The 12,578-nt window shown below is 40.3% G+C and overlaps 1 protein-coding gene across 6 annotated transcripts in view; it reads right to left on the bottom strand.

Annotated features, from left to right (window-relative positions):
• The window catches only part of LOC106569851 (A-kinase anchor protein 9), a 158,787-nt gene extending 150,606 nt beyond the window's left edge, over positions 1-8,181 (bottom strand). For all 6 annotated transcript variants that reach the window (XM_045694733.2, XM_045694734.2, XM_045694738.2 and 3 more), the window contains exons 1-2: positions 8,076-8,181; positions 7,925-7,989 (exon numbers count right to left, since the gene is read on the bottom strand). In XM_045694733.2, the coding sequence (XP_045550689.2) occupies positions 7,925-7,989; positions 8,076-8,118 (108 nt within the window). In that variant the 5' untranslated portion in view covers positions 8,119-8,181. The remainder of the gene's footprint in view (positions 1-7,924; positions 7,990-8,075) is intronic.
• Positions 8,182-12,578: the final 4,397 nt, after the last annotated feature.

Genomic DNA, 12,578 nt, shown 5'->3' with positions numbered 1-12,578 from the left:
TCTAACCACACTGTCCGATTTCAAAAAGGCTTTACAACGAAAGCAAAACATTAGATTATGTCAGCAGAGTACCCAGCCAGAAATAATCAGACACCCATTTTTCAAGCTAGCATATAATGTCACATAAACCCAAACCACAGCTAAATGCAGCACTAACCTTTGATGATCTTCATCAGATGACACACCTAGGACATTATGTTATACAATACATGCATGTTTTGTTCAATCAAGTTCATATTTATATCAAAAACCAGCTTTTTACATTAGCATGTGACGTTCAGAACTAGCATACCCCCCGCAAACTTCCGGGGAATTTACTAACAATTTACTAAATTACTCACGATAAACGTTCACAAAAAACAATTATTTTAAGAATTATAGATACAGAACTCCTTTGTGCAATCGAGGTGTCCGATTTTAAAATAGCTTTTCGGTGAAAGCACATTTTGCAATATTCTCAGTAGATAGCCCAGCCATCACGGCTAGCCATTTAGACACCCACCAAGTTTAGCCCTGACCAAAGTCAGATTTACTATTACAAAAGTTTGATTACCTTAGTTGTCTTCGTCAGAATGCACTCCCAGGACTGCTACTTCAATAACAAATGTTGGTTTGGTCCAAAATAATCCATCGTTATATCCAAATAGCGGCGTTTTGTTCGTGCGTTCCAGACACTATCCGAAATAGTAAAGAAGTGTCGCGCGCATGGCGCAATTCGTGACAATAAAATTCTAAGTATTCCATTACCGTACTTCGAAGCATGTCAACCGCTGTTTAAAATCAATTTTTACGACATTTTTCTCGTAGAAAAGCGATAATATTCCGACAGGGAATCTCCTTTTTAGGCAAACAGAGGAAAAAATCCCAAAGGCGGGGGCGGTCGGGGTCACGCGCATAAGCCAGTGTCCCTTGATCGGCCACTTGAGAAAGGCGATAATGTGTTTCAGCCTGGGGCTGGAATGACGACATTCTGTTTTTTCCCGGGCTCTGAGCGCCTATGGACGACGTGGGAAGTGTCACGTTAGAGCAGAGATCCTTAGTAAATGATAGAGATGGAAAACAAGTTCAAGAAATGGTCAGACAGGCCACTTCCTGTAAAGGAATCTCTCAGGTTTTGACCTGCCATTTGAGTTCTGTTATACTCACAGACACCATTCAAACAGTTTTAGAAAATTTAGGGTGTTTTCTATCCATATGTAATAAGTATATGCATATTCTAGTTACTGGGTAGGAGTGGTAACCAGATTAAATCGGTATGTTTTTTATCCAGCCGTGTCAATACTGCCCCCTAGCCCTAACAGGTTAAATGAAAGGTTACACACACACCACACTGACCAAAAAGTAATTTTGTTGGCATTTACGTATGTCCCCATTAGCAGTAAAACATCCTCAAAACCTATTTCTTTCACTTACTTGTAGTGCTGTTTCGTTGTTCATTTGTTCAGTCATTTCATTCTCAACCAGGATTTCATCATGCATGTCAAGCAGTGAAGTTTCAGCTGTCTGTCCGTGAACGCTCTTCCTCGGTGCGCACTATCACTGTGTCCGTTTCCATCTTGTCCTGCTGTGTATGTAACGTTTCATGTATACCCTGTTTCTTGTCTGCATCGGAGAAGCGGTCCTAGTACCTTGCATCGAGCATGGTGGCGACACAGTAAAGAGGCTCAGAGACAATGCCACCGAATCGCTTGTTCACAGCCTCAAGTACTTTTATAAGTTTTAACCCCACGATCTGTGTCGGCAGTTTTGTTGAGCAGGCATTTCAATGCCATGAAAGGGGCTATCACGTCTGCTGCAGACGCAGTTGAGCTTATTTCTCAAGTCAGTTGTCCGAATGGAGCTAGGAGTGTTCCTGTTTCCAAGTTTCAAACATGTTCTAAAATGCCATTGAAAATGGCAGTAGCGGTATAAAAACGAGCACATTCTTGTGCATGCAATACAGCTTTCCTCAGGACGAAAACCTCGTCGACCCACTGTGCTGTCAGACTCATAATGCTCATGGGGCTGACATTGCTGGTCCAAATGTCAGTCGTGAAGCTAATAGCAGTGACGCTCATGAATGTGAGTCTCAATAATACTGTGTAACTCCGGTAGGGCAACATCTGAAAAATTGCGTGTACTGGGGCGCGATCTGCAGGCGAAAGCCAACATCTTCCACGACAGAGGATTGTCAAGGGCAATGAATTCCATTATCTTGGCATTAACTTCTTGGGGCTATGTGGGACGCTAGCGTGCCACCCGTGGTGCACCCTATCAACAGCAGGTGCATTTCAAGAGCGGCAAATTTGAAACCAAATAAATGTCAAAATTCAAATTTTTCAAACATACAACTATCTTACACCCTTTGAAAGATAAACATCTCCTTAATCTAACCACGTTTTACGATTTCAAAAAGGTTTTACGGCGAAAGCATAAAGTTAGATTATGTTAGGAGAGTACATTGACAATAGCTGTGTGTAATGTTTTGTCAATTCAAAGACAGGGTCACCAAAACCATAAAACCAGCTAAAATGATGCACTAACCTTTTACAATCTCCATCAGATGACACTCCTAGGACATTATGTTAGACAATGCATGCATTTTTAGTTCTATCAAGTTCATATTTATATCCAAAAACAGCGTTTTACTATGGCGTTGATGTTGAGGAAATCGTTTCCCTCCAATAACCGGCAGTCAAGTCAGCACCACAAATTAAATAATTAAAATTAGAAAACATTGGTAAAATATTATATTGTCATTTAAAGAATTATAGATTTACATCTCTTGAACGCAATCAACTTGCCAGATTTAAAAATAACCTTACTGGGAAATCACACTTTGCAATAATCTGAGCACTGCGCACAGAAAAATATGCTTTGCTATACAGACAAACGGCCATGTTGGAGAGATCTAAAATCGAAAATACTATGTAAATAATCCATTACCTTTGATTCTCTTCATCAGATGTCACTTCCAGGAATCCCAGGTCCATAACGAATGTAGTTTTGTTCAAAAAAGCTCATCATTTATATCCAAAAAGCTCCGTGTTGTTAGCACATGATCTAAGCCAGCCGGACTTCTCGTCATGAACGAGGGGAAAAAATATATTTACGTTCGTTCAAACATGTCAAACGTTGTATAGCATAAATCATTAGTGCCTTTTTTAACCAGAACATGAATAATATTCAAGGTGGACGAATGCATTCTCTTTTATAACGTATTGGAACGAGGGTACCCAACATGAACTCGCGCGCCAGAGTCTAATCGGCCATCACCGTTCCATGGCTCTTGTTCAGTCAGATCTCACAGTAAAAGACTCAAAACACTTTGTAAAGGCTGGTGACATCTAGTGGAAGCAATAGGAAGTGCCAAAACATTAATCAACCCCTGTGTGTTTCAATGGCATAGGCTTAAAGGTAATTCAACACATCAGGTATCCACTTCCTGTCAGAAAATGTCTCAGGGTTTTGCCTGCCAAATGAGTTCTGTTATACTCACAGACACCATTCAAACAGTTTTAGAAACTTTAGGGTGTTTTCTATCCATATATAATAAGTATATGCATATTCTAGTTACTGGGTAGGATTAGTAACCAGATTAAATCGGGTACGTTCTTTTATCCAGCCGTGAAAATACTGCCCCCTAGCCCCAACAGGTTAATGGATTTTGCCTTTGCGATGTCTCGCTGAAATCTTCTTCCTCTTTCAAATGACTGCTCGACTTGAACTTGTTTTGTTGTTGGAAGTGTACTCTTAGTATTTTTCTGCTTTTGTTGTGTTGTGCGGTATTTTTCGAGGTGTCATTACGTCATCTTTTCACGTTACATTAGGTATGCACGTACCAGCTTTGACATCGGTTTTGAACATCGGCATTAAACTAGACATCGGGCCGATGCCGGCATTTTTAGCTAATATCAGGCCGATTCCGATTTGCTCACCGATATATCGTGCATCCCTATAGATAACGTTTGGTTTGGCTGGCAGACTGCTTCTGCCAAAGATGACTTTAAGTAATGAAAAATAATCAAATAAATCAAATTAAAAACTAAGTAATATACACAACTGAAATAATGTATTATTTAATAGTGATTTCCTATTTTCTATAGATGTGGAATAAGTCAAGGGGTATTAATACTTTTTGAAGACTCTAGTGATTCCGACACCATACAAAAAAAGCTTAAGCTTCATGCAGTGAAGTCTCATGGGGCAAAAAATAACACATAACAATGATCTGTAAAGGCCAGCATTGCAACTGAAATAAAATAAACGTCTTTAATGTTTACAACAGTTCTCCAATACAGATCATGGAGAGGGCTCTTCTGAATTATTTTTGAGCAAGAGCCTTTTGGGCCTCTGGGCTCCAAAGAATATCTGAAATGATAGGTTTAATGATTCTCCCCAGGCACAAACTTAGTACATGATGGCTCCAGTCCTTTAAATATTTAGTATAATGTTATGACACGCAAGAAAATTGTGAAAGGAGCAACTGTTGAGGCACAATTACCACACCATGGAGCAGAGGGGTTGACTTGACTGTAGAATGTTCATGTTGTTTTATTAGTGATAAAGGTAACACTTTATATGAAATGCATTATCGACCTGGCTGTCATTGTTGAAGGTGCAGAAAGATGATGTGGAATTCACTACAAGGCTAAGCTATATGCTCTGTAAAACCCATGAGGTTTGATAAAGCTGACTGGGTGAATGAGAAACAGTAAAAGTATGGACTAGGTCTGGGTCTACTACGGTCTCAAATAGGGTAGTATCTTTGAAAGTCCAGTGGGAGTCCAGTGTTTCCTCTATTCATTTAGCATTTATTCAAAAATATGTTTAAAAAAATGCAATACAAATCTATATATTTCTGTCGAGACGCACTTTTGAATGGACATTCTCAATGAATGGAAGTCTAAATGCCATGCATGTTGGTTTATAGCAGGGATGGGCAACTCCAGTCCTCAGGGGCCGGAGTGGTGTAATTTTATCCTCATCCCTAGCAAACACAATTGATTAAACTAACCGCATTCTAAACTGAAGATGATAATTAGTTGATTATTGGAGTCAGGTGTGTTAGCTGGGGCAAAAGTGTGACACCAATCAGGCCCCAGAGGACTATAGTGGCCCATCCATGGTTTATAGAAAGATTCTCAATTGGTTTTGCTCGACTCCTCGTTTCCTCTGGTCCGTCCTCTCCTCGCCTCCTTTTGAAAAAGATAGTCGAGGAGCGGAGGCGAGGAAATGCGCTCGTATGAAATGAGAATCCTTCTCTATTCGTGCGTCATCAGGCAAATTACATTTATCATATCTTTAAAATAAATATGTAATGTGATAAAAACGAATTTAGCTTGTTGTGCAATACATTTTAAAGATAAAAGGATAAGTAGTGTATTGTTTTTTAATGTGTACATGTTTTTCTCCTTCGAGAAAACAACAGCTGATTCAAAGAGGGTGTGGCGGATTTTAAAACTCTTCCTCACTAGCCGCCGGGATGATACTCGTGTAACCTCTACCGAAGTAGGTAATCGAGGAGGGGAGAATACTCCGTTAGCCTACTAACGAATTAACACACTCCTCAACCATTTGACCACTTATCGGTTTCTGGGTCACGGAGGAGAGGAGGACAGACTTTTTCCCAATTGAGAATCATTACATTTCTTTGAATCTTAGATGGCCTAGGCCTGTACTTTTGCAACCACCCCCTGAAGAATTTCTAATGCCAGTCAAGTAAAAATTGGTGTTCGGATTTGATAGACAAGAGGTCAACTTTAAATTTCTGACTTACAAAATAATCAGACTTCGTATGCCAAGACCCATCACAAACAACTGAACACATTTAAACCAATAGGACTATTGCCATTTCCACACAGTTCACCTGGCTGGAGAAAGCCTATAAATCTGACATTTTTGTTCAATGTTCATGCCAATGATTATCAATGATCAAGGGTAAGGTTAAGTCAATGGCAAATCAAAGACAGGTGGAGAAGCGATGACAGTAGGGAGTAAAACCAACTTACATGTGGGTGACCAGGTCAGTCATAGTGTCACAGGGTTGTACAAACACAGTTTGGTCATATAGACACATATCATTGCAAGACAATTACATCACTAGCTTTAAGCACCAGCTATCAGAGCAGCTCCCAGATCACTGCACCTGTACATAGCCCATCTATAATTTAGCCCAAACTACTACCTCTTCCCCTACTGTATTTATTTATTTTATTTATTATTTTGCTCCTTTGCACCATATTATTTATATTTGAACTTTGAACTTTCTTCAAATTACAAATCTACCATTCCAGTGTTTTAATTGCTATACTTTATTTACTTTGCCACCATGGCCTTTTTTGCCTTTACCTCCCTTATCTCACATCATTTGCTCACATTGTATATAGTCTTATTTTTTTTCTACTGTATCATTGATTGTATGTTGTTTTACTCCATGTGTAACTCTGTGTTTTTGTATGTTGTCGAACTGCTTTGCTTTATCTTGGCCAGGTCGCAATTGTAAATGAGAACTTGTTCTCAACTTGCCTACATGGTTAAATAAAGGTGAAATAAAAATAAAAAAATAAAGAATGCAAATTAGCCTAGCTAGATTGTTATTGAATGTTTGTTACCAAACTCTGTATGACTATGGTAAAGAGCCATATGGCCTTCCTATGCTTACTACGGTAGTCGGAGTTGAATCATCACAGGTCGGCTACAGAAAGACGTGTCTCATTCAAAATCCTTACTGCTAACGTTACTGAGCATTTAAATATAGTCTAGTCAATTTATAGGCTAGTTTTGATTAGCACCTTCCAAAATAGTTTCAGGTGTGGTGACAAAAAGTGTTTCCCCTTTCAATAGCATCTAGCCTTCTCTTCAAATACTCCATAAATACTACTGACTCAAAATAAACCTCTAGCGTCATAGATATGGGTGGTGGAGTGGTGTCAAGTCATGGTATTGTCCATTAGGGCCTAAACTCGTCAAGGGATTAAGGCAGAGGAATGATACTGCAAAGGTCAGTAACCTCAAATTCTGAAAGGACCTGCCGTAAGAGTCCAGTCTACTTTCCTTCCATCTGCCTCCAAGTACCCTTTTATATTTTTAGACTCCAGCAGGGAAGTGATTTTCATCATCCTTCTCAGTTGACTATGACAGTGTGTTATCGTATCATCTTACAAGTAGGCTACTGTGGACCCCAGGAAGAGTAGCTGCTGATTTTGCAGCAGCTAATAGGGATCCTAATAAAATACCTAAAATACTGTACCAGTTCACTGGATACTTCTAAATTGTATTGGAAATGATGGTTGAAAATGATGGTTGAAATAATACATACATTGAAACAGTATGTAGAGTTTCTGTGACATCCATCCCTTCTGCATGACATGAGAAGTTATTTTACATTATTCAGTTAAACTTATTTGTAACACTGGTTGTTACAGTGTAACGTTAGTATGCTATAAAAAAAAATATGAGGCCATCTGAGTTTGCTCAAGCTAACTTGGGGCATGTCCTGAAAAACCTGTCACACAATAATCTCAACCTTTTAAATCACGTGACTAATAAAACCTGACGTTGACCTGAAAGGCTCTACTGGTTAGCTGGCTAACATTCATACTTTTCTTCAAAACTGGTAGATTTTAGGAGGAAACAGCACGTTTCTATGAGATGCCAATGGCTGGGTCGCATGACAAAGGAAGTCCGGCTAGCTTGCTAACCCAGACACCCAAGTTCCCGGTCTGTCATCCACATTGGGGGACATGTTTTCTAGTAGTGACAGCTGACAAGGAGGGGAACAAGGAAGGGGCTCCCAAAACAGCTACTAAATGAAACTATATAAGACAATGTATTACTGAGCACGCGCAGCAATACATGTTGTTCCCAAGGTTAACTAGTAGAAACGTTTGAAACACAGAGAAAGAATTGACCACGGCTAGCTAGTTAGTGCTATCATACATACCTTTGCTTTGCCGGCCTCGAGCTTCTTTTGCCTCTCCTCGTCTTCCATTACCGTTGTCCCTGTGGCTGAGAGAAGAGGAAAGGGGCTTCATGCGAAGTGTCAGCGAATACGCCCAGAGTCTGTGGGGAAAGTGTCTGTCTGTTGACATTACATTTGTTTGGTAATGGTGTCAAATCACTGCGACGAACTCGCATTAGGAGCAGACTCCTTGCTACAGCCACATCTCCGCCGCCATGTTCTCCACGTAAACACGAGACTGATTGTGATGACGTCACGTAGGTGGCTGTTTTCCGCAGCTACGCCCCTTTGGGAACGTCGGAATGTCACTCACAGTTCAAAATGTTTATTTTATTCTTATTTTTACAGAGGGAAACATATTGTGTGTATACAAGTAAAATATATATTGATTATAGATTGAAATCATTTGCGTGAGTAAATACATATTCTCTTTTCTGTGGAGGTGCAAACAAGATTACTGGGTTGCGCAATCGCTCATCACGATTAATTTCACATTGCCCCAGTTAAAATGACCAGATCTATTTTAAATTAAATTAAATATGGTCTCTCCATATGATTATTTCTGAAATTGTGGTATTAAAACAAATACAAAATGAGAGCACACTTTGCACACCTAAAACCCTCACAAACTCTTACAGATGCACAACTGAGGGCATCCTGTATCTCTGCCTGGTACAGCAATCGCAGGGCTCTCCAGAGGGTGGTGTGGTCTGCCCAACGCATCACCGGAGGCAAACTACCTGCCCTCCAGGACACCTACAGCACCCGATGTCACAGGAAGGCCAAAAATATAATCAAGGACAACAACCACCCGAGCCACTGCCTGTTCACTCGGCTATTATCCTGAAGGCGAGGTCACAGGTGCATCAAAGCTGGGACAGAGAGATTGAAAACAGCTTCTTTCTCAAGGCCATCAGATTGTTAAATAGCCATCACTAGCACATTAGAGGCTGCTGCCTATATACATAGACTTGAAATCACTGGCCACTTTAATAAATGGAACACTAGGCACTTTAATAATGTTAACATAACAAAACAAACAAAAAAAATGCATGAAATGAAATGTATGCATTCACTACTGTAAGTCGCTCTGGATAAGAGCGTCTGCTAAATGACTAAAAATGTTTAAAAAATAATAATATTTTGCATTACTCATCTCATATGTCTATACTGTATTATATTCTATTCAACTGTATCTTAGTCTATGCCGCTCTGACTTTGCTCATCCATATATTTACGTATATATTCTTAATTCCATTCCTTAGATTTGTGTGTATTGTTGTGAAATTGTTAGATATTACTTGTTAGATACTACTGCACTGTTGGAGCAAGAAACACTAGCATTTCACTACACACACAATAACATCTGCTAAACACATGTATGTGACCAATAAAATTTGATTTGGATCAGTCATAGAACATGTCTATTTGACATTTACACTCATTGCTTCCAACCCAATCACAAGTTATACCACTTTATAGCATTTAGGGAAATTGTCTGGATTCTCCATTGAGCTGGGAAGCCATGATGGCAACCCCTGATATTCAGCATTGTAAATGTGATTTAGGTCAAAAAAGCTCACAGAAAATAAAAACCAAACCTTTGAAGCTTCTACACAGACAGTGACACCTACATACCGGCAGCAGCAGGAGAAGGTGGTCTGTGTCTTCGGGTGATGGGAGCTGTGCAGCTTATGGTCTGGCAGATCTTGAATTCCACCCATCTTCTCTTTGACATCTTTAGCTACCCACTTTGAATCCCAAATAAAGGTGTTCAGCTCCCACCTGCGAGCTTTTGTTGTCTGTGCAGTACCTTCAGCAAGACCTGCTGCCCATCAGAAAGTTTTAGGCCTTTAATAATGGATGGCTCTGAGGAGTACTATGTCAGTGGCACAGTAACCCAAGCACCACCACAATTGCAGGGCATCAACAAATAGATCAGGAAACTGTAACACATTGAGTCCACAAAGACAAAAGCATTTTGATGGTAAAACTATAGTGGTTGGGTTGTTTTGGTTGATTGTTTGTTTCCAGTTGAACTGGTCTTGGAAGAAAGAATAAGAGGCTGAGAAGAGGCTGATAATAGGCTTTGGAACATTAGTGTTGGTCACTCAGATCTATTTCCCTATTGATTTAGTCTTGAGGATCCCAAGCCTGCTAAAAGCCAAGCTGATGAATGACAACAATGCATAGTCATATCAGATGACCACTGCTGCCCTGAGATCTCAACAGAATTCCCTAACAAAGGCATTTGACCATTGCTTACAATATTAAACTATTTTTTAATTTTTTTAATTTCACCTTTATCTAACCAGGTAGGCCAGTTGAGAACAAGTTCTCATTTACAACTGCGAACTGGCCAGGATAAAGCAAAGCAGTACGACAAAAACAACAACGCAGAGTTATACATAAACAAAAGTACAGTCAATAACACAATAGAACAAACCTATGTACAGTGTGTGCAAATGTAGAAGAGTAGGGAGGTAAGGCAATAAATAGGCCATAGAGGCAAAATAATTACAATTTAGCATTAACACTGGAGTGATAGATGTGCAGATAATGATGTTTAAGTAGAGATACTGTGGTGCAAAAGAGCAAAAAGATAAATAACAATATGGGGATGAGGTAGTTGGGTGTGCTATTTTCAGATTGGCTGTGTACAGGTACAGTGATCTGTAAACTGCTCTGAAAGCTGATGCTTTAAGTTAGAGAGGGAGATATAAGTCTCCAGCTTCAGTGATTTTTGCAAATCGTTCCAGTCATTGGCAGCAGAGAACTGGAAGGAAAGGAGACCAAAGGAAGTGTTGGCTTTGGGGATGACCAGTGAAATATACCTGCTGGAGCATGTGCTACGGGTGGGTGTTGCTATGGCGACCAGTGAGCTGAGATAAGGCGGGGCTTTCCCTAGCAAAGACTTATAGATGACCTGGAGCCAGTGGGTTTGGCGAAGAATATGTAGCGAGGGCCAGCCAACGAGAGCATACAGGTCGCAGTGGTGGGTAGTGTATGGGGCTTTGGTGACAAAACGGATGGCACTGTGATAGACTACATCCAGTTTACTGAGTAGAGTGTTGGAGGCTATTTTGAAAATGACATCGCCGAAGTCTAGGATCGGTAGGATAGTCAGTTTTACGAGGGTATGTTTGGCAGCATGAGTGAAGGAGGCTTTGTTGTGAAATAGGAAACCGATTCTAGATTTAATTTTGGATTGGAGATGCTTAATGTGAGTCTGGAAGGAGAGTTTACAGTCTAACCAGACACCTAGGTATTTGTAGTTGTCCACATATTCTAAGTCAGAACCATCCAGAGAAGTGATGCTAGTCAGGCAGGCAGGGGTGCGGGCAGCAATTGGTTGAAGAGCATGCATTTAGTTTTACTTGCATTTAAAAGCAGTTGGAGGCCACGGAAGGAGTGTTGTATGGCGTTGAAGCTTGTTTGGAAGTTTGTTAACGCAGTGTCCAAAGAATGGTGATCTGTTTGTTAACTTGGCTTTCGAAGATTTTAGAAAGGTGTGGTGGATGAATCAGAATTAGTTGGGTAACATAGATAATTAAGATGTTTTATTAGTATAATATGCTTATGTGAGATACTTGTCATTAGAAAGTGTCCTTTGGACTCTGGTGTCTTTCAGTTGCACGTTTCCCTTAGCTGGGGCTCAGTCACTTGGGGCCCAGAGAGGGGGAGAGGTCAGACTTGTTTCTTACATGTCTCTGTTACTATGCAGAATATTAGCAAGAGAGGAGGACAGAATGATACTGTCTTCATATCTGAATGTCTCTTTACCTATTCTTAAACCATGTGAAGGGATGGCGTGATTAATGGGGAACCAATGACTTGTCTCCACAATGTCTGTGAGCAAGTCACTCCCTCCTTTTCTTTATTGTGGGGAGGTTTATGGTAGTGTCTGGGACCATTGTATGTCCTCTCTTAGATCTCGCACTTATCCTGTGATAGTATATGGCCTAGAGGTTCACTCCCCTCAGTGAGCTTGTCCAGGAGTGGGGTCAAGAGGGGGTTTGCTTGAGATGGGAGTATCTAGAGTTGACAATTGATATATGCCATTGGATGAAATTGTGTTTTTGTTCTATGAAGTACCAGGGACGAGATTAGAACCTCGTCATTAGGGATCAAACTGAACGATAATTTATAGCGAATGCTATCTGGCTGTAGATACTCCTCTCTAAAGTAAACAGTCTTTCTTTGTGAACCGTTCCTAACTATCTGTGGTTTGTCATGTCAAAAGGGGGTGGATATTTGGGTATAAAATATCTCAGTAGCCATTGTGTTAAAACCTTCCTGGTTCATTCGAGAAAGTGCATCATTGAAGGTCAAGTGCTTTTGCAAAAGTATCTTAAGTATTAAAGATGTAGTTTAACTCAGACTGGTGTGTTTGTAACTCTCCTCATTTGGTAATGCAGAAATTAGCCACCACAAAGGCATGGCAGGATGGATATAGGTCTATAACAGTTTGGGTCTAGAGTGTCTCCCCTTTAAAGAGGGGGATGACCGCGGCAGCTTTGTAATTTTTGGGGATCTCTGACGATATGAAAGAGAGGTTGAACAGGCTGGTAATAGGGTTTGCAACAATTTTGGCGGATCATTTTAGAAAGAGAGGGTCCAGATTGTCTAGCCCAGC

This window comes from Salmo salar, chromosome 14 (assembly GCF_965601325.2).
Source record: "Salmo salar chromosome 14, fSalSal1, whole genome shotgun sequence".
NCBI classification, from domain to species: domain Eukaryota; kingdom Metazoa; phylum Chordata; class Actinopteri; order Salmoniformes; family Salmonidae; genus Salmo; species Salmo salar.
The sequence above is the reverse complement of the archived record's forward strand: the minus strand, read 5'-3'. Positions and strand labels throughout refer to the sequence as shown.